Below are 21,676 nucleotides of genomic sequence, written 5' to 3'. Positions count from 1 at the left end.
TGTTAAAACGGGATTACGGAAACATTGAAATGTCCCGCGAAATTTATAATTTGATTATACGATTACTACCACCAATTACATAAGTATCGATTCGCTCGATTCAATTAATTTCCACGCTTTATAATCGACTCACGGACTCAGATCCGAATACAATGGTATTTCGATTCGATCTATTGTCTTTGGAATGCGTAACGATGATCATCCGACTTGATCAGATACTGTAGAGTTGAACATTTAATAAACGAGAGAGATTAACCATAACTTATTGTACTAATTATTGTTAATACAGCAGGGCCTCGAGAATCTGTATACAGGCTAATTCGAACGTCGCTGTAATCCGAACTGCTGTGTGACCCCTTTCTTTGAGGGACAGCCTTTGCTTGGTCAATAAATACATAGAACCCTTAGATTAAATAAGATGAGTTCTTAAAATGATTTCGCATTTCAGATCACAAATTTGTTAAGTTACTGTTAATAAGTTTCTTAGTTTTGTAATTTTGGAGTGTCATTGAATATAGTTTTTCGTACTATATAGGGGTTGTTTTTTCTGACGTACGGATTATCGAGGCACTACTGTAAATATATTTTACCTACGGTTGTTGTAAATGCTCATGCATCCATTTTGTTTCCAGTGGTGGCCAACAGCGTCGTGTCTCCTTCGCTGTAGCCCTCATGCACGACCCAGAGCTGCTCATCCTCGACGAACCGACAGTGGGAGTGGACCCGCTGCTGCGTCAGTCCATCTGGACGCATCTAGTCCGCATCACCAGCTCGGGAGACAAGACTGTCATCATCACCACGCATTATATCGAGGAGGCGCGGCAGGCGCATTGCGTAAGTTCAAGTTATACAGCCTTGTGTTATTTATTGGTCGTAAATTCTTCTGACTCTCATGTATGAACCAGAATTGTCAACCGAAGCGACCAGAATAAACTGGTTTATTCGACGCGCAACGAGACGGCCGGCCGGCCTGGTCGACATAGGAACAAACCGGTTTTCATTGTTCTAAACCGGTTAATCTGATAATATTTTTATGGAAATGTTCTCCTAAAAACCGGTTTAAAATAACGGTTTTGCGAACGAAGCCAAAATAAAAAGGTTTCCGAGGCTTGGGTCTCGACGCCGAAGAGGTTGGATTTGTTGTTTCATATTTATGTATTTGTTCGACAGATCGGTCTGATGCGTAGCGGCCGCCTGTTAGCCGAGGAATCACCGCAGGCGCTCCTCACGATGTACAACTGTATATCGCTGGAGGATGTCTTCCTCAAGCTGTCGAGAAAGCAAGGTAAATACAAATATACTTTTTTTATGTGATAGTCAGCAAACGAGTAGACGAGCCGCCTGATGGGAAGCGATCATCGCTGCCCATGGACGTAAGCAACATTACAGGAGCCACTCAAGCGTTGCCAACCCTTGGTAACCCTAAATACCCGCTTCTTGAAGATTGTCGTAGCGCAACGGAAATACCTCAGGAAGCAGCTCATCCCACATTTTCCACGTTCTAGGAAGAAACGAGCGAGATGCCCGCTTATTTTTGGTGTGGCAAAAGTATCTAAAGAAGTAAGGATGAGCTTTGCTCCTTTGACGGGAGGTACGAGACGATGGCACCAATTCAAAAAGTTCTTCGGAGCATTCGTCATTAGCAGACGGTAGAACATACAAAGAGGGCCAACGTCTCTCCGAAGGCTAAGAGGTTCTTAGCCGTCAGTAAGTAAGTAATGCAGCAATATACGAAAAAATGCAGCGTTTTTCACGCAAATTCATAATAAACAGTGGCATATGGAACATCGGTGCAGAAAATGGCGGTATAATTCTACAGGTAAAAAGTATAAAGATGAGAATCCTATAAAATGTTGCTAAAATTGTCATATCTTTATGCGACATTTTGTATTACGTTTGACGACTCTCTATATGTATAGCGTAATGCAACAATCAAAGCCCATTTCTCGAACCATGGGCCCATTTCCCAAACGGTATTAGTCTAATATTATAATGCGTTGCCATGGTAACCCATACGATTTGACAGTTCGTGAACTAATAATATGCATAGTCTAAAACCGTTCGAAAAATGGACCTCGTATTTTGTAGGCATTACATTTTGCCAGTACACCGTTTTCGCATATGCACTGTTTCTTACCGATGTTATTTTCATATTTGTAGGTATCTACTTTTGGTATTATATCGTGCGAAATTTAAACGATAAAGAATTTAAATTTTATTACCATCTTCCGTGATGTGAATAGTCTGTAATCCGACTTTTTTGGGCGTGTCTGGCGTAGGTACTCATATTTACACAAACTCGCTAATATAACGTCATAGTTTAGCATTGTCTTTGTGCTAATTGTTTTTTTTTCTTATATGTTGATGAACCCGTCCTGGGCAATGTCAATAATAATCGAGAAAAACGAGAAGTCATCTGAACAGGTTTTTATCTAGTACTTGGAACATACACAAGCAAAAATAAAGAAATACGCTTGTGTTTTGAAAAATTTTGGAAACCGGTTTTTTTGGTGCGGCTTAAGTGCTTTTTAGTTCTAATACAGCTTCAAAAATGTACTGTAATAATATTAAACATAGGTATTACAATTACAAATGTCAAAAATAGAAATTAATACGACGCGCGAGCGAGGGTGTTGGGCTCCTTTGTATCTGGAGGGACGGGGGCGAATTTATTTAATAGTTTTTGTGTTTGGTTGTTTTTAATTTAGGTTATTCTTTTTGTAAGTAGATTTAGACTATTTATATTTCTTAAATTTGTTAACAGATTAGGTATACGTTATGCTTGTAAAATGCAGATATGGCACAACATTTATGAAAAATATATCTTTTAACCGATTAGTGTAAATTATAGCATATTTTTTGTTATTTTTTGTTAAAAAACAATTTTTCTTTAAATTGGATATGGCACAAACGTATTGTCAGCCGATGACATTGGAACTTGGTAATTTTCCACGTATTACATCGATTGCATGTCTAGAATATGAAGAATCATCTGAATGTACATTAATCATCGAGTAATAACCGTAATCTTGCCAAACGAATAAAATATAAACACGGCGTTTTTTTTTAAATATTTTTCGTAAAAGTAATTAATAGCGTTGTTGTAACACGAACATTATATTAAAATCCACCAAACAATTGAAAACTTTGACAGATCAATATTATTTCGAACATCGGTCGTCCGAGATAAACTAGCGTTTAGTAGCAAATGTATACATTCATACGAAACACTAATCAATATGTAAACAAGCCCTAAGGCAAGTGCACACGTTCATAGGCGCCTTATTAGCCAAAAATAAATTGTGTATTATCTCCGAAATGGAGTTAATTAGAATTCCGGTATCTTTGAGGAAATTACTTAATTTAAGCTCAGGAATGCACCCTTAAATTACAGGAGTTTAAAAAAAACACCGTATATACGATTTTTAAGGCCTGATTTTCTTACTTTTTTCTAATGACATGTTGAGACCTTTTATATTACAAGTTGTGTAGTGACTTTCAGAAAAATTTCGAAATGTAACGTTCCACGGGTGAAGGTACCATAAGACGGTCGGCGCTTACGCTGTTATTAACGACGTTCCAATACTAATGCGATGCTACGCGACGTAAGCCCCTACCGCCTATATGGTATCTTTAACCGTGGAACGTCACAAATCGTTAACTTTTGTGTTGTCCACAGAAAAGACGCCGGTTTTCACGAACGTGTTTGACCCAACTCTATCTATGTGCCAAATTTTCATCGATAGTTTTTCAGTTTTTGCATAGAGCATATAATTAACCAAACGTGGGAGTTTTCAGAAAATAGTGTACCCAATTAGAGTGTTAAGAAAAGTTAATCGCTGTCAGTTTTGTAACGACAATTAAGCATAAAATCTTTATGGATATCACCTTTTTGCCTTTTTTTACACTGTAATATCGCTTATAGTTTATGAATTGAACACCAAAACCAAGTTAGCTTAGCTACAAAACACTATTTTCTGTAAACTCCACATACATAGTTTCACATTTATAATATCAATTCCATTCTTGTTACTATTGGAAAGCCTAGGAGGTTATATTTGTTTAGGAATTTAACACGTTTCTAAACATTCCGAAGTATGAACGAATAATTTGCAAACGTGACGTTTTGCAATGGTGGCGATCGTTATCTGACTATATCAATATGTGTTACGTGAAGTTTTGCATGAGTAAAATACCTCTATCTGTGTGTTAATCGATATAGTGTGGGGTTAATCTTTATTAAATGTTAATTTAAATTATCTCTCATTTGTAAACGTAGAAGCGCTGGTGGTCTAGCGGTAAGAGCGTGTGACCTGCATTGCGGACCCCAGGTTCTCATGACCCGTGGCAAAATGCTGGGACAACGCGAGGAAGATGATGTTGTGAACTTGTATTTATTTTTACAGCACTTTATGGTCAAAGGCGCTATCAATTGAACATATAAAGTGGTAGGTAAAGATGATAAGTCACTTATAAGCAAACCCCGTTATTAATATTCGTTGAAAATAAAGGTTGCTAAAAGTTTCTATAGTAGGAAACCCTAACTTCACCGCTGGTGCCCAACTTCGGCAGTAAAATAGACGTAACTTTAATATTTCAACAGGGGCCCATTTCTCGAACCATGGGCCCATTTCTCGAACGGTATTAGTGTAATATTATTAGTGTGTTGCCATGGTAACCCATATGACTTGACAGTTCGTGAAATATTAGACTAATACCGTTCGAGAAATGGGCCCCATTTTAGGCTACTATTATTAGTGTGTTGTCATGGAAGCCCATACGATTTGACAGTTTGTGGACTAATAATATTAGCCTAATAACGTTCAAGAAATGGGCCCCTGGAGCTTCTCAATTCACATATTATCTTTAACTATGTTTTTTATCATTACTTCATAAAATATTATCTTCTAAAAATCTAATAACGTATAACCTAACACATCAAAAAACTACGTTAAAATACTACAAAAAATAACACATGCGGAAAAATCTGAGAGACTTGTAAACATTTTTTTATGTTTCTTCTGCCGTCATTGGTTAGCTAACTGTATCCGATTTGCGTCATATGCAAATACATTCCAATTTTGAAGCACTTTGAACGAGTTGCACCAACACCAACCCGTTTTTTCAACGTCATCGTTACGAGGTTAAAAGCTTGTGTGAAGATATCGTTAAAGGCGAATTTTAAAAAGTTGTGGGTTTCGGACGGAACTTGATCTAAAAGATGTATGCGGTTAGGTAGTATTATATCTATTATGACTTGTAAACTGAAATAGATATCATACACTACAGAAAAGGGAATCGAATCCGCGTCTTCGGCTTACGCGACTAACATCCTGACTCTGACCACTAGAACACCCGGCCACGGCAATACTATTGAATTGTATTTTCTAAGCTATTAGAGACTGATACAGATATTTTTGACGCTTAGTCTGATCCGCTAGTTATGATGCTAAAATCTAACCGAAAATTCCCTTTTTATAAAATGATCGATAAATGACAAGATAACGAATGAAGAGGTGTTACGAAGAGTGAGTGAAAGAAGAGCTTCTGAACACTATTGAAAACAGACGCGGGAAAATGATTGGGCATTAAGTACGATACGATCACGTCTTTAAAACTATCCTGGAGGGGCTAGGACGCATGCGAGGTAAAGGAAAACCCAAACGCAGTCACTTAGACCAAGCGAAAGAAAAAGTGGGGGTCATGTCATATCAAAAACTCAAAGAGCTGGCGCAAGATAGGAAAACCCTTAAGATACTCCACCGACAAGAGAACGATTCTTAAGTTCATGATAATGATGAATAATCTGAGTCTGAACTAGCAAGTGACTTAAGTATAGGTACGAATAATATTTGTGAAATGTAAGTGCAATGTAGCCAAGAAAGTCATATGACTTGAACGCGTGTCAGTTACAGGCCAAGGCCGTAAACTGAAGAAATATAAAAAAATAATACAACAAAGCAAATCGCGTGTGAACAATGCAAGGGCAGCGAGACGGAAGAAAACTCACTCGTTAAAGAATACCAGTTGCAGTTAACGAGCTGAAATTGCTGTATTTGTGGAGATATTTTCGATAAATGTCAAGTCTCTCACGGAATGAAAACGTTTTTTTGCAATTACGTCTTGCACGGTTTTTAGTTTAGTGCATCTCTAAAATATTTGAAGTAAGTATATAATATTCTTTAGATTTTTTTTTTCAATTAATTAATTAGAAAAAAAACTATATATATGTATAAATGCGTGTGTCATAACTAGGGTTGCCAACCTTAGTGCACAGAGTACATTTGCGATCAAATTGCGGGATCTGGGTATAAAATGACTCCTTCACCCGGCCTAACTGGGTAAGGTATATTGATTGTCAACTTATTGAAAGGCATGCAGAATTAAACCAATTTAACTTTCTTATTGCACATTAAAATATAACTTTTACAACAAAATAAATATTAAAATTATATTGTTCTCGTGCATTACTCGCGTCGTAATATATATTCAAGTTAAAATCACGCGCTCTCACATTATTCTAATTTACAACTGAACGTTTAAGTGCTTATAATCTAGTCTAGCCTGAAAGCGGGACAAACGGCGTCCCGCGTGGGCTCTTTGCGGGACGCATACTTTAGGGCTCCAGAAACGGGACGTCCCGCATACAGCGGGACGGTTGGCAACCCTAGTCATAACTGACTGACTGAATCATCAACGTAGGGCCGAAACTAGATAAGCTATAAAGTTTTCAAAATGCACACTAGTTTACATTTATAAAATGTACAAGATACAAGAAGCGATTTTGAAAAATTCAACCCCTAAAGGGGTTGAACGTTTGTATGGCGTACAAGTATCATTTTAAGCTAGGAACTTGAAACTTCGTGAAAATGTATGATATTAAAATGAAAGAAAAGTAACTTCAGTGTTTTTGGAAATTAGTATGGAGATCAAAAGTTTTATATTAAATTAGGAACTTGAAACTTCGCACTAAGATATTTTCATAAATTACGAGAAAAATAATTTCAGCGTTTTTGAAAATAGGGGGTATTAGGGTTAAAAAGGGGTTGAAAGTGTGTTTCCGGAAATACGAGTAAATCTACGTCGACGAAGTCGAGTGCAACAGCTTAATAAGTTTTTTCCTGCCTCGCACAGCTAAACTGTGGAAAGAACTATCGCTTGCGGTATTTCCGAACTGATACGACCTTCAAACTTTCAAGAAAAGAGCGTACTCCCATCTTAAAACCGACAACGCACTTACAACCGGTGTTGCGGGTGTCCACGGGCGATGGTAATCGCTTACCATCAGGCGATTCGTCTGCTTATTTGCCCCCTATATCAGATTTAAAAAAAAACAAGTATCTATCTGTAACGGTTTAGTTAGGTTGTGCGCTATCTGTCAGTTTTGCCTTGACTTGTCAGTAAAATGGGGTTGGCAACGGTCAGATGTTTGCGTAGATGGCGCCATCATAGCTTGCCCCTATCTCTAGTTTTGTTCTATAAGATTTGGCATAAAGGGCTGGTATCCAGGCCATAAATTCCCAAAAAAAAGTAGTTTATATAATTCTAGGGATTGACAGGGCAAGCTACGCTAGCGCCTTCTGCTAAATATCTCGACCTGCCGGATAATGTTATTATATCAATCTTACTGACAGTATCAGATCATTAGGTAGGCATGTGTACAATACAACAACTAATAGTAATAGATGTCGACAGCAATTGACACTCCACCTGACATGATCCGCGCTAAAACTAGGACTAATTTACTATAATTATGACATTTATGTGATTAATGGCACGTGAATAGATCGTGTCAGTCTCAGCGGTAAAGGACATAAAGTAACACTAAATCATAATCAGAACCCCTAGTGTAAATTTATTCGATAGCGAAACGTGACGCGTTTGCGTTAAGTCTCATTTTGTATGGGATTTTGAGTTTCCAAAACGTTCCGCTTGGCGCGCTGTTTCTAAATCCCATACTAAATGAGACTCAACGCAAACGCGTAGGTACGCCACGTCACGCTATCGAATAAATTTACACTAGGGGTTCTGAACGGTCACTTTCAAAGTGGAAACTTACATGAGAATTTTCTCATCAAAGTTTCCAGAAATTCTCATAAATTTTGAGAATTTTTTTATAAGTTTTGCAACTTGCACGTTTCTATACAGAGTAGGATATAGTTTATGCCATCCACGATGACGTGCAGATTTGTCAAATCTAACCTTTAATATCATGACAATACGAGTCAAGGCACGCGTCTTCGTGAATGACACGATCTATAATCGTATTACTCGTATGGTAACGTCTGAAAATATCGAAACGGACAAAGTGCCAAAAATATGTATACACTATCCTAATATGGGCCATAACGCCGTGTATACATATTGTTGGCACTTCGATCGTATCGATGTTTTCAGACGTAACTGTACCTACTCTATCTTACTTATTCACTAAATTGTATGAGAATCTGATAAATAAATTGGCAACAATAGAAATCAGCACTTCAGTTACCGTTTCATAACAAGAAATTACTATACTTGTTATTAAACAACACTGAATCACTAAAAATGCACATCCGTAATAACAAACTGGAGTGTTTTGAGAAATTCCTTTTATAAAATGTTTTGGGAATGCCCATGTTTACTAAATAACATCGCGACAATAAACTGTAAACAATTTGTAAACAAGTATGATAACAATGTTGCTTTTTATCACGCCAAGCTAAAGTTAATGTCGTTAGGTACAGTCAGCATCAAAAGTAGCGGATGAAACAACGCGCCAAAAGTATCTGATATTCCGGATAACTTGAAAAAAAATAGATAAATTTCTGAAATTCGCGTTCAAAAGTATATATTTTATAGTACCAGTTGTTCTATATTAAAGACATGACTTTTTACTAACCTGTTACAGATACTTATGAAGCGTTATTTGATCCGCTACTTTTGATGCTGACTGTACCAGTTAAATTTATGTAGGTAGTACCTATTTAATTTCTTCAATCTATATACATAAATGATTTATGTATATAGATTAGGTAGGTAGGTTGGTATTTAATACCAACCTACCTACCTACCTACCTACCTGAAGCTTCCGATTTAGAATCCGGCGAAAGGGGACGGCCGCCCCAAAACCGTGTTTACATACAAACGTAGTCTCCATTTTCCTCTCTGAATATTTTTACACAATTTTATGTGTTTTAATCATAGCCTATCCTAATCGGTTCCCGACTGTTTGATTTTTTTGGATTTTTTCAATATTATAAAAGTTAGGTAGGAGAATTAAAAAAATGTATCAAACCCGTTTTTCGCTCCTTATAACTAAAATACATCAAATTGTGTAAAAATATTTTCCATAATGTCAATATCCAGGGAGGAAAACGAGGACTACGTTTGTATCGATCGTCCCCTTTTCCTCTTAACGGGTGACTCACGCTATAACAATCCGGGTTGGGGCCAAGGCGTCCGAAACTTCGTTTTTTATGATGGATAATCGGTGATTACGAGTCATGATGCTGTCTATAGATAACTTAGTGTCGGACACCCAGGCCAAGCGGGCGAAGTCACGGGCAGGGTCAAGTGATTATAAATCTAGCCAAAGGTAACATAAACCTATAATTAAATAAAAACCGGCCAAGAGCATGTCGGGCCATGCTCAGTGTAGGGTTCCGTAGTTACTCTTCCGTCACAATAAGCTAAACTGGAGCTTAAAGTATAGTAAATTGTTAACCAAGGGATAAAACGGTACGTTTCACGCGAGTTAAACAAATAGGCAAATTTGCATAATCAGTACCTAATTAAAGTCTTTTTACTATGAAGGGGAAACTTTTTGCGATAACTCAAAAACAGCTAAACTGATCATGTCCGCTATAGTTTGCATTTGAAGTCTTTCTTAAGCTCTACTTCCACGATTTTTTTCATATTTTTTGGATTATGGTTCAAAAGTTAGAGGGGGGGGGGACACATGTTTTTTTTCTTTCGGAGCGATTATCTCCGAATATATTCACTTTATCAAAAAATGTTTGTTGAAGACCCCTATTAGTTTTGAAAGTCCTTTCCAACGATACCCCAAACTGTAGGGTTGAAGCAGAAAAAAAATTTCACCCCCACTTTACGTGTAGGGGAGGTACCCAAAAAAAAAATTTTTTTTGATTTTTTTGTACGACTTTGTCGGCTTTATTGATTTATATATCCATGCCGAATTTCAGCTTTCTAGCACTAAAGACCACGGAGCAAAGCCTCGGACAGACAGACAGACAGACAGACAGGCAGACAGACAGACAGACAGGCAGACAGACAGACAGACAGACAGGCAGACAGACAGACAGACAGACAGACAGGCAGACAGACAGATAGACAGGCAGACAGACAGACAGACAGACAGGCAGACAGACAGACAGACAGACAGACAGACGGACATGGCGAAACTATAAGGGTTCCTAGTTGACTACGGAACTCTAAAAACTTGATGTAAAATCAATAACGAATCATAAATCAAGCACAGGAACCGAGCACAAGAGCAAGCAAGCTCGTGTACATTGAATATAAAATAATTTCCATTAACTTGATATCGTCAGATCCTTTTCATCCTTTGTTATGAAACATAAATAATAATTATCATTTTATGTTTAATAATCAGACGTGATCATTTTGCTGTAAAATAAGTATATTGACCATTTAAATCAATTAGGTAGCTTAATATCCTGTTAGGTATGTTTAATATACATATCTACCATATACCACCATCTTAGATTTATTCAATATTTTTAATGGGTTTTGCATTATTTCTACTACGTGCCTACTGCCTGAAGATAATCAGAAAGAGAACATTCCTCTACAAATAGACTACTTACTAAGAGATTTTTTTTGCGAGTGTAAAACTATTACAGGACTCGTGTTGAGCGATCAGAGGATAATTTCATAACCAGGCCCTCATCTTCAGCGTTCAGGAACAGAGCGCTCAGGTTCGCGTGTGTGATAAATAGTTTCACTTGTATAATCTTCATGATATCAATGTGAAATCTTAGAAACTTGTCAAAAATGTTGACAATCAAAAGGAAAGTAAAGTTAGGAATTTCATATTGTCACCGTGAATACCCAGTTTAATTTGGTTGTATTGAACTTTATATTTATCGCTAATATATGAATATCACATGCAAGCGTAACCATAACAGCTACAAGAACGCAAGATTTACATAGAAACTTGCCAAGTGAAAGCAAATTCGGACGAAGCGTACGGAATAGATTTGTCACGGCGTATGAACAGTATTACAACTATTACAAGAGTATACAACCATATAATTAAAAGGTCAGGTTCTATAGTGGAGTTATTAAGACATCTTTTCAGCTGCATATAGTTTACGCAAATATTGCAAAACTTGGTGATGTTTCCAGTTAGGCTATGAATTTGTTTTTCAAATGATGACGATGCGTATTTTAAATTTTTGAGTTATACAGTATATTAATAGGTACCACATGCGTGTTGCTTACTCTCAATGTTTATTGGTTTATATCGGAAACTTGGTGCGATAAAGAGTGGTAAATCAGGGAGATTGTAGGCGGAGCTGTAAGCTATGTATGTAGCCAACAATAAAAACATCCTAAATAAAATCTTATTTTTACTTCCAGGTCAAGCGAACCAGGTGGTAGAGCTCAACGTGTCCGGTGGAGGCCTAGGGCTGAACAAGCTCTCCAAGCGCGAGGAGGCACCGTACGCCGCTGATGACCCTCAGGCCAAGGGGCTGTACTTCTGTCAGAGCAAGGAGGTGCTCATCACAGAAGGCGCACAGTCCAATGGCGACGTGAGTACTTTCATGATGTAATGCCAATGATCTTACAAGATCTTATTCATCTTGGGATATACTAAGGACTTTAGAATGAACTTTATAGTTCAACGAGCTATCCAGTCCAAGCATGATCTAGATGGTGATGTACGCCGCTAATGACCCTCAGGCCAAGAGGCTATACTTCTGCCAGACCCAAAAGGTGCTTATCGTAGAGGGTACGCAATCAAATAGAGACAAGAGTACTTTCATGACATATTGCCAAAGGTGTTATGAATAAGGCCTGCGAAAAGGAAGCGCTGTCACGCCTGGCCGTGGCCCTCGAATCAAAAGGCTTAGAGGTCCCTGGCATAGATTAAGAGGCCTTCGTTGTAAGTAAACTGCTCGATCTCAAAATTACATCGGTTCTGTACTGTGAAAACTTAGTTCAAATGCGTTAGTAAAGCTGACTAGAAGGATTTGAATGTGAAACAAATAGGCTCATAACAGTTTTGAATGATTAACGGTTGATATAAACCGTGATTAATATCCGAATCAAACACGCATAGCGACACTGTGAGTGTGGTGTACTTAGATAGACTAACAATAAGTGTGGACGCGACCAGTGGTAACGTTGGAGTGGTAATGTCAACCGACGCGCACGAATGAGGGTAGACCGAGCGCGGTTACACAACTTTGACACCCACCCGCTATCTCCAGTTACAGTATATCCCGGTCGATTTAAGTCTAATAGGCTTATATTATACATGGACCTATCTTTGAGGTCTGGGGATAAATAACCTGTTGAAATAGTGTCCAGTAACCGTAGTCTTGCTTTTATCTCATTTAACCTTAGCATTGTTTTGTTTTCAGCTGCCCGGAAAACTGAACCAGCCTAAAGGACCACAAATCGACATTTGTGAAGATCTTTTCAATGTAAGAATTTAATGTTATTTAATTTATTTATTTTTAGTTTGCATACGGCTACTGGAAACAGTCCTTGACCGTACATGTGAAAAGCGAGAGAGATTAATGTTTCATGGAATTAGCTAACTTCATAAATTATTTTATCTACACACATATCATAAACCTTTTATTCTATACTTACTTCAAAATCCGTAAATAATGGACAACATTAAGATTTTGTTACAACTATTTTTTTATCGGTGAACATTTTGTAATTGCTTCATTACTACATCAAAATCGATTTGGCAATGACATTCAAATTTCGAACATCTCTGAAAAAAAGTAATTCGGGGTGACTGCTATCCTAATCATCGAGATACCTGTTTGTTCGAAATGAAATGTCAATACTCAATTGCATACCATTTTGACAAATCTCGCATGTTAGTTTATATCGACCGATACGGAAATAGGCCCCCGACTCTAGTTTGTCTTTGAATTTAAAAAAACTACGAATGTGTGACACGCATGAAAAAAGTTTTCTTTTACCGCCATTTGACGTACAGTCTATCTTTTAATTCGTTTTAAGTATAGAATGAATATGTTTTGTTGTTTTTAAAGTAACTAAAACAAAAGTTTCGTCAAAAATGAGCGATAAAGATCGGACGGAAGACGATACAGACGGAGACGCCACCACATATCCGCGAGTTTCGCCAAGAGAGCAACGATTCCCCAATGTTGGCTGTAATTTGGGTTAGTGAATATATCATAGAAAGGGTAAGAGGGAAAGTTTATAATATGTGTGTAGATAAAATTAGTGTACGTAACTTTACATAATTAGGTATTAAAACACTCGTCTGGTCCTTTTAAGAAACGAACGAAGTGAGTATTTGCCTTTCATTATGTAGCAGTCACATAAACTACTATTTCATCACACTCGCTCATAAACGGTGTCATAGTATGTATGCCAGCATACTGAGATGTATGTTATGGTCACGGGCTTAATATATTTTTTTCAAATATCAATATTCCCATGGTCATATTGGGCATAATATTTTTTTAAAGTAGAGGTATAAAATACTGAAGTTTATAATTTTTTTGTGTATATTTATAAATATTTAATTTAATAGCCGGGAGATGGGTCTCTGCTTTCAATGCCTAACCTGAAAAAAATGACAATATGGCGGATGAATGTTTAAAATATCACCGTAGTTATTTTAGTATGAATTTGCTTAAAATTTAGTTTTTATTTCGCAAGTATGATGAAAAACAGTGTGTGTAACTTCGAGGGTATTTCAAATATCTCACTTACCCCCCCTCGGTGCACAATGTACTATGAATTGTTGAATTGCTAAGCTTTAACATTATGTACATGACTAGTCGGGCTCCTGTTGAAATTATTTTTATAAAATGACAGTAAACGAACATGTAAGATCATTAAAAGTCGATTGTTCTTGATTGCTAAAGTCAACTAACCGGTCCCACTTGTATGAGGAAGACAAATGCGATCTTGAACTTTGACACATGTGGGTGTTTAATTTTATACTTACTTGGTACATACCTACTGGATTTAGATGGCATATCAGTACCCCTAGTGTAACTAAATTCGATTTTGAAACGTGACGTACGCGTTTGCGTTTAGTCTCATTTTGTATTGGATTTAGAAAGAGCGCGCCAAGCGGGACGTTTTGGAAACTCAAAATCCTATACAAAATGAGACTTAACGCAAACGCGTTCGTCACGTTTCAAAATCGAATTTAGTTACACTAGGGGTACAGTAGGTAAAGAGTAGTATATATATAGAATATCTACATTTCCCTGTGCAAGTACTTTCAATTACTCCGACTTAAATGAAGGTGACGCATCGTTAAACAATAAAATTTAAAAATGCGGCGTTTGCTTGCTTCCCAAAACCCACGCTCATCCCTATATTTCGCGCGTAGTGAATTTGCTTTCGCCCTAGCTTATTCGATAAGGTAGTATGCGGCAAAACGGGTCTTAAAAACAAGAATAAATCGAAATATCACAACTACAGAATTGAAGTGTGTGATTAGACTAATCTACATGGAAAATTTAGAGGCTTGAATTGGTCCCATTTGCTTGTATAGTCAGCTGCAGAGAAAAAGTACCCCCCTGCAAACAAAATTTCTATGCAGGGGGGTACCTTTTCTCTGCAGATGACTACAATGTATAATGAAAATGTTTGTTTAAAAAGAGGCATCTTTGATACGATTTTCTCTTCTATAAAAGTTAACCAATCGTGTAATGGCAATTACAGAAATGAAGTCAATACCATGAATAATAGTTTATATTTTAAGTTATTGTAATTGTAAATACTTTCATGAGTTTTAGAATTGCTGAGATAAATCAAAATACCCGACGCCATAATTTACAATGCGTCGTCTTAAACGATCACTGCTGAAACATAATTTAAATACCGTCCAACCATTTTTTATTCTTACTATATTTTTCTATGGAAACTGATATTCAATATATTAGTTATGCATATTGCTTTATTTCATTAATTTATGATTTTTTTCAGTTAACATCACGCGGCAAAATAAAGGCATTAATTCAGAAGAACTTCCTCCGGATGTGGCGTAACATCGGTGTTATGCTCTTCATCTTCGTGTTGCCCGTGATGCAAGTCATTCTGTTCTGCCTTGCCATCGGCCGTGACCCTAGCGGGCTTAAGCTGGTTTGTTTGTTTGTTTGTTTAAACTTTATTGCACAAATTTACAAAAAGAGTACAAATGGCATTGGCTTGAGGCATTCTCTACCAGTCAACCATTAGGCTAAACAGAAATAGTTAGTTTGGTGCAGGATTGTAAAGAGTTGATATGGAAATAGATACAAGTCAAGACTACTATGATACTATACTTACACAAATATATATTTTAAATATACCTACATATATACATATTCAATATATATAAATAAACATACATATATATAATAATTATGTACCTATTAGTGTGAGATATCACGCAGACATTTAGTCACGAATGTTTTCAAATAAGTGCTTACGCAACTTGCTTTTGAAAGAAAGCTTGCTCTGAGCTTGTCTGGTAGGCAGAGGGAGAGCATTCCACAGACGTATTGCTTGGCAAGTGAATGAGTTGGACAAGAATCCAGTCCGATGAGGGAGGACAGCCAGCTTCAGAGTTCGAGCTGGTATGTATTATGTATGTTAACATTACTATCATTGCAAATAAATACGTTAATCAGGAACATTCCATGGATGTGGTGTTACATCGGAGTGATGCTGTTAATTTTCTTGCTGTCTTTGATGCAAGTCATTCTATTCTGTCTTGCCATCGGTCGTGACCCTAGCGAGCTTAAACTGGTATGTATTATGTACTTTCACATTAGTTACATTGCAAATAAATAAATTAGGTAGTCCAGAACATTCTCCGGATGTGGTGTAACATCGGAGTGATGCTGTTGTCTGTGGTGCGAGTTATTCTATTCTGTCTTACCATCGGTCGTGACCCTCGAGGGCTTAAACTGGTATGTATTATGTATTTTAAAATTACTATCATTGCAAATAAATACGTTAATCAGGAACATTCCATGGATGTGGTGTGACATCGGAGTGATGCTGTCAATTTTCTTGCTGTCTGTGATGCAAGTCATTCTATTCTGTCTTGCCATCGGTCGTGACCCTAGCGGGCTTAAACTGGTATGTATTATGTACTTTCGCATTAATTACATTGCAAATTAAATAAATTAGGTAGTCTAGAACATTCTCCGGATGTGGTGTAACATCGGAGTGATGCTGTTGTCTGTGGTGCGAGTTATTCTATTCTGTCTTGCCGTCGGTCGTGACCCTAGAGGGCTTAAACTGGTATGTATTATGTATTTTAACATTACTATCATTGCAAATAAATACGTTAATCAGGAACATTCCATGGATGTGGTGTTACATCGGAATGATGCTGTTAATTTTCTTGTCTGTGATGCAAGTCATTTTATTCTGTCTTGCCATTGGCCGTGACCGAATAAAATTTAATATTAATATTCAAAATAAGTTAATCCAGTACTTCCTAGCTACGTAGTGTCAACGTCATCAATGTAAATAAGTAAGTTAGTTAATGTTTCCGGGCATTTTCCGCAAATTGACAACCATTGTGCCTATTTTTCGTGAAACGAGGTAGCACTACTCTAGCCACCCCAGCTCCTCCACGAAACCTAGCAGTGTCTTCAGGTTGCTAACTGCCTCCTTTAGTGTGCACGGAGTCCTTAGGTATTTCTCCTGTATACTTCTACCTGTTTGCAGTCTAGGAGAATGTGTTTTGTTATTTCCTCTTCCATGCATGAGGCTTTTTTTTAATCAATATGTGAGACTACATATTTTGATTTCTGTTCACTGAAGATTCATATATGTATTACGTGAAAAACTCGTACATCGTACCTATATATTGTTGATATTACCTACCGAAAGTCATGTTTATGATCACGACATTGTGACACATTGTCCTTTAAACGTTGTCAAACTGGTTATGGTTAGTTTTGTTTTATTATATTTTTTGCTATTGTTAATATTGTGCGAATAATAATTTTATTTAATACAGTGCAGTACACACCCCACACAGTTTATAATCTTCTTAATTTTTATCTATTTAATTAATTGATATATGATAATTATCACTGCCTTCATTGACAGCGGTATTATATTATTTTTCTATTTTAAATAATATCGCAGTAATTATTTAATATTTAAAAAAATGCTATATTTCCTGTCTTTGTCTCCGCAAGTATCATAATCTATATGAACACCATTAAAATAACGATTTATATTATTAGCATTGTCTTAGCCTGTATCATCATAACTTCTTTCGTTAGTTCAGCTTTAGCCTTTCTGATAGAAACAGTTTTTATTTATTTAGTCTTAACGGTTCTCTCCGCCATCGCTCTACGCGACAAGATTTTCATCTTCACACTTACTTGGTTGGCAGTCCTCAAATGTGCGTTTCTAACTTTTCTCTGTTCCACAGGCCATAGTAAACAACGACGTGAACGTGATCAACGGCCTCTGTCCCTACAACTCGTCCTGCTCCATGAAGAACCTCTCCTGCCGCTACCTGGACCACCTTCGGAACGCTTCCATCATCAAGGAATATTACGCGGACTTGTCTTCGGCGCTAAACGCTGTCAGAGAAGGAGACGCGTGGGGAGCGATATACTTTAACGAGAATTATACGGATTCTTTGGTGGCGAGATTGGCTCTTGGTAAGTTGAACATTAATAAATGTCCTGCTTAATAAAGGACCTCTCCTAACGTTATTTGAACCATCTCCGGAACGCCTCCATCATTAAGGAATATTATGCTGATTTGTCTTCGGTGTTGGACGCTGTGAGAGAAGGAGATGCTTGGAGAGCGATATACTTTAATAAGATGATGAAAAGATAGATAAGAATCATACAGATTCTATAGTGGCGAGATTGCCTCTTGGTAAGTTGTATAGATTACTGGCTACTTTTGGGTTAGTAAAACGCCGGTCATTCATCAGACGACATTCGGAAGAATAAGGATCTTTTCTTAGTAAGATATATAGTTCAGCACTTCATCAGTGGATGACAACGGGCTGATTAACATGAAGTTAAACGGTGTTATATAAGAAATACTTCCTTAAAAACCGTCATATTAAATAACATGCTCTGTTAAGTCTTTGGGCTTGAGTTTTTCTGAGGTTGAGAAAAAAACTGTCGAAAAAATATTCCGATATCATAAATCATATCATCGAGTTACAATAAATATTGGACTCACAGATACCTATTAAAACGTTACGATAGGCCGACTATGTTCAGCTGATGGTCAAAAAATAATAATAAAACTAATTTGTATTTAATTGTTTACAGCGGACACGGCCGACGAAGAAACGATCGAGTCGTCAGAAGTGCAGGTGTGGCTCGACATGTCCAACCAGCAGATCGGACTCATGCTCAACAGGGACATACAGTTCTCCTACAGGGACTTTGCTAAGGTAATATATACCACTTACAAAATGTCCTTTTCCAAATGCCGTGTACGCTGACACACTTTTTTTGTCATTTTAATTAACCTTTGCGTTTTTTTGTAAAGTATTCTCTCTTTAGAAGTCATGAAGCAAAGCCAGACTTATGCTGATATAACATGTTTTACTCGTAATATCTTCAGGAATATGTAGTTAAAGTTGATGAAGTTATTTATGCTCACCCTGTTTAAGATGTAGAACGAGAATGGGTCATCTTGCGATGGCCATTTAGAGAAGGAATATTAGCAAAAGCGACAATATTACGATAGGGTCATGATTCGCCCAAACCGCGAAACTCTCATGACTTTAGAACACAATTACATGAACGGCTCCTTAATCTTTTACACGTATTTCAGGACTTACTGGCTACATGCGACTACAACCCGAAGGTGGGAGACATCCCGATCGATTTCAAAGAGCCCATTTATGGTGACAACAACCCCTCGTTTACTGACTTCGTAGCTCCTGGTGTCATTCTCACGTAAGTTCTTCTAAACATATATTCCTATTATTGCTATACTCTTGCAAACCCACATTGTCAGTAGAAAAAGGCGAAAAATTCAAATTTCATATGGGTTTGTTCCTTTGCGCCTACATTTTTTTTAATTTGTCACCTTTTTACTGTTAACCAAGATTTCACGCCTCACATAATTTCTACTTCCTTAAAGTTGGGCGCCAAAGAGACAGCGAGACCCGATAGTAATGTGAATGGTAGGATCACTTTTTGCTGTGGGAATGGTAGGGTCATCACATTATGTAAGAGGCAAGTAGGCATATGACAGGCTGATGGACAGTGGTTGGACTCGTATCATAAACCTTTTTTTTTAAAGTCCCACGTTGGGTGCCAGTATGATGATAAGACTTCTGAAGCTTAATTTACCATATTCTATAAAGCTGAGGTAGATGGCGCATTTAATTTAATTATCTCCTTTAAATCTGGTAGAATGATAATACATACATTGTATATTAAGGGCGGTAAACAAAAATTTACGAACGAGTGCGAATTGAAGCCCGAAGCCGAAGGCGTATTTTATTAACATGAGTTCGTAGTTTCTGGACCGCACACACAATGTTTATCATCACACTTGTGAGGTAAAGTAAGGGGGAAAATAAGACTTCTGCTTAATTTCGGGCGTACATTACAGCTCTAGGTAAAAATTATTAGATTAGCAAGTGTGATGAAAAAATACATTACTACCCAAGATCGAGATCTAGGATTTACGGACCGCATCGCCTGAGCACCTTTTACAAGCAAGTGTGATGACAAACCTCTTTGAAATGAAAGCAATTTCGTTCCAGGATCGTGTTCTTCCTGGCCGTGGCGCTGACGTCGTCGGCGCTGATCGTGGAGCGCATGGAGGGGCTGCTGGACCGCTCGTGGGTGGCCGGCGTGTCGCCCGGCGAGATCCTGTTCTCGCACGTCGTCACGCAGTTCGTCGTCATGGTCGGCCAGACCGCGCTCGTGCTCATCTTCATGATCCTGGTGTTCGGCGTCAAGTGCAATGGGAACATCGCGTTGGTGGTCATGCTCACGCTTCTACAAGGTACTGATATCATACTCTTCGTTATCTTCTTTTCTTATTTATATCTCCCCTTGAAAACGTAGGAGCGGTTGTGTTCTTCTCGTACCAAAGAGTTTTTCGAAACTTATTCTACGAAATATCATTTGATATTTACCACTAGCTTTTCGATGAAGGAAAACATCGTGAGGAAACCTGCATACATTCGCGAAGAAATTCAAAGGTATATGTGAAGTCTCCAACCCGCATTGGACCAGCAGCGTAAGGAATAAGCCCAAACCTTCTCGCGCATGAGAGGAGGTCTGTGCCCAGCAGTGGAACGTATATATATATATATATTTAAATAACAAACATTGGTGTAGCAAAAAAAAAAGAAACTGTTTAAATTATTTTAGAATGTTTTACGTTCTTATAAATAAATTTCAGGCTTGTCTACAGAACTCGGTACCCATTTACGTCTCAAATCATTTATCTGTGAAATCGATAACCACACCACAGTTATCATATTGGTCCCTTTTTAGGTTTTTGATGAACTGTCTGACCTAGTGGATTGCAATGTTGGCCGAACGTTAATTAGAATTGAAAATATTGAAAATTGACCATTACAAATTTAACCGTAAAATGTAATTGTTCACTACAGTTTACGGTTCAATTTGTAATGGTCGATTGTGAACCTGCTTATGAAGCCGATGGTCCTGGGTTCGAACCTCGGTAAAGACATTTTATTTGTATGATGAACACAAATATTTACACAGTCTGACACATTGTTTTTTAGATTTTTCAGAGCTTATTATAGGGCTTATTCAATTTCTGTAAAAATATCCTATAATATTTGTTTTTATTTCCAGGTCTCTGCGGAATGTGCTTCGGCTTCGTAATCTCCGCCGCCTGCGAGCTGGAGCGGAACGCGATCCAGCTTGCCCTGGGCTCCTTCTACCCCACCCTCCTCCTGTCCGGCGTCATCTGGCCCATCGAGGGCATGCCCTGGATCCTCCGCTACGTGTCGCTTTGCCTTCCCCTGACCCTGGCCACCACATCCCTCAGGTCTATCCTTACTAGAGGCTGGCCTTTAGCGGACCCTGAGGTCTACATGGGCTTCGTGTCGACGCTGATTTGGATCGCGATGTTCTTAGTGGTTACGCTGACGATATTGAGATTTAAGAGGGGTTAAGAATAAGGACAAGGGTCGTTAGGGGGGGGGGGGGGGGGGGGGGGGGTATTAGTGAAAAAGCAGTGAGAATTCTTTTAGAGCAGCTGTCCATTTTTTCTTTGGTAAAGCTTATAGCCACTTAGTTCTAACGAACCAACCAATGATTATGCTTTATCAAACAATTTTGGGGAGAAATCTCATTTTAATTCTGATCCAAAACTATCAGTACCATTTTTCCCCTGGTGGGACATGGTGATATTTCCTTATTTACTGAGTTCCGCCTGCACTATTATCCTACTCTGAAGTCTCGTTAGGCAGCTAAACAGTTCAGAAACTTGTCTGAATTTG

The 21,676-nt window shown here is 37.8% G+C and overlaps 1 protein-coding gene across 3 annotated transcripts in view; it reads left to right on the top strand.

Annotated features, from left to right (window-relative positions):
* Nucleotides 1–21,374, top strand: part of LOC133529704 (ABC transporter G family member 23) — a 149,809-nt gene extending 128,435 nt beyond the window's left edge. For all 3 annotated transcript variants that reach the window (XM_061867492.1, XM_061867493.1, XM_061867494.1), the window contains 10 exons: nucleotides 633–834; nucleotides 1,171–1,285; nucleotides 11,605–11,777; nucleotides 12,612–12,674; nucleotides 15,184–15,339; nucleotides 17,639–17,873; nucleotides 18,504–18,628; nucleotides 19,015–19,139; nucleotides 19,958–20,202; nucleotides 21,027–21,374. In XM_061867492.1, coding sequence (XP_061723476.1) covers nucleotides 633–834; nucleotides 1,171–1,285; nucleotides 11,605–11,777; nucleotides 12,612–12,674; nucleotides 15,184–15,339; nucleotides 17,639–17,873; nucleotides 18,504–18,628; nucleotides 19,015–19,139; nucleotides 19,958–20,202; nucleotides 21,027–21,349 — 1,762 coding nt within the window. In that variant the 3' untranslated portion in view covers nucleotides 21,350–21,374. The remainder of the gene's footprint in view (nucleotides 1–632; nucleotides 835–1,170; nucleotides 1,286–11,604; nucleotides 11,778–12,611; nucleotides 12,675–15,183; nucleotides 15,340–17,638; nucleotides 17,874–18,503; nucleotides 18,629–19,014; nucleotides 19,140–19,957; nucleotides 20,203–21,026) is intronic.
* The last annotated feature ends 302 nt before the right edge of the window (nucleotides 21,375–21,676 follow it).

This window comes from Cydia pomonella, chromosome 21 (genome assembly GCF_033807575.1).
Source record: "Cydia pomonella isolate Wapato2018A chromosome 21, ilCydPomo1, whole genome shotgun sequence".
Lineage (NCBI taxonomy): Eukaryota > Metazoa > Arthropoda > Insecta > Lepidoptera > Tortricidae > Cydia > Cydia pomonella.
This window is presented reverse-complemented; position numbering and strand designations above follow the sequence as displayed.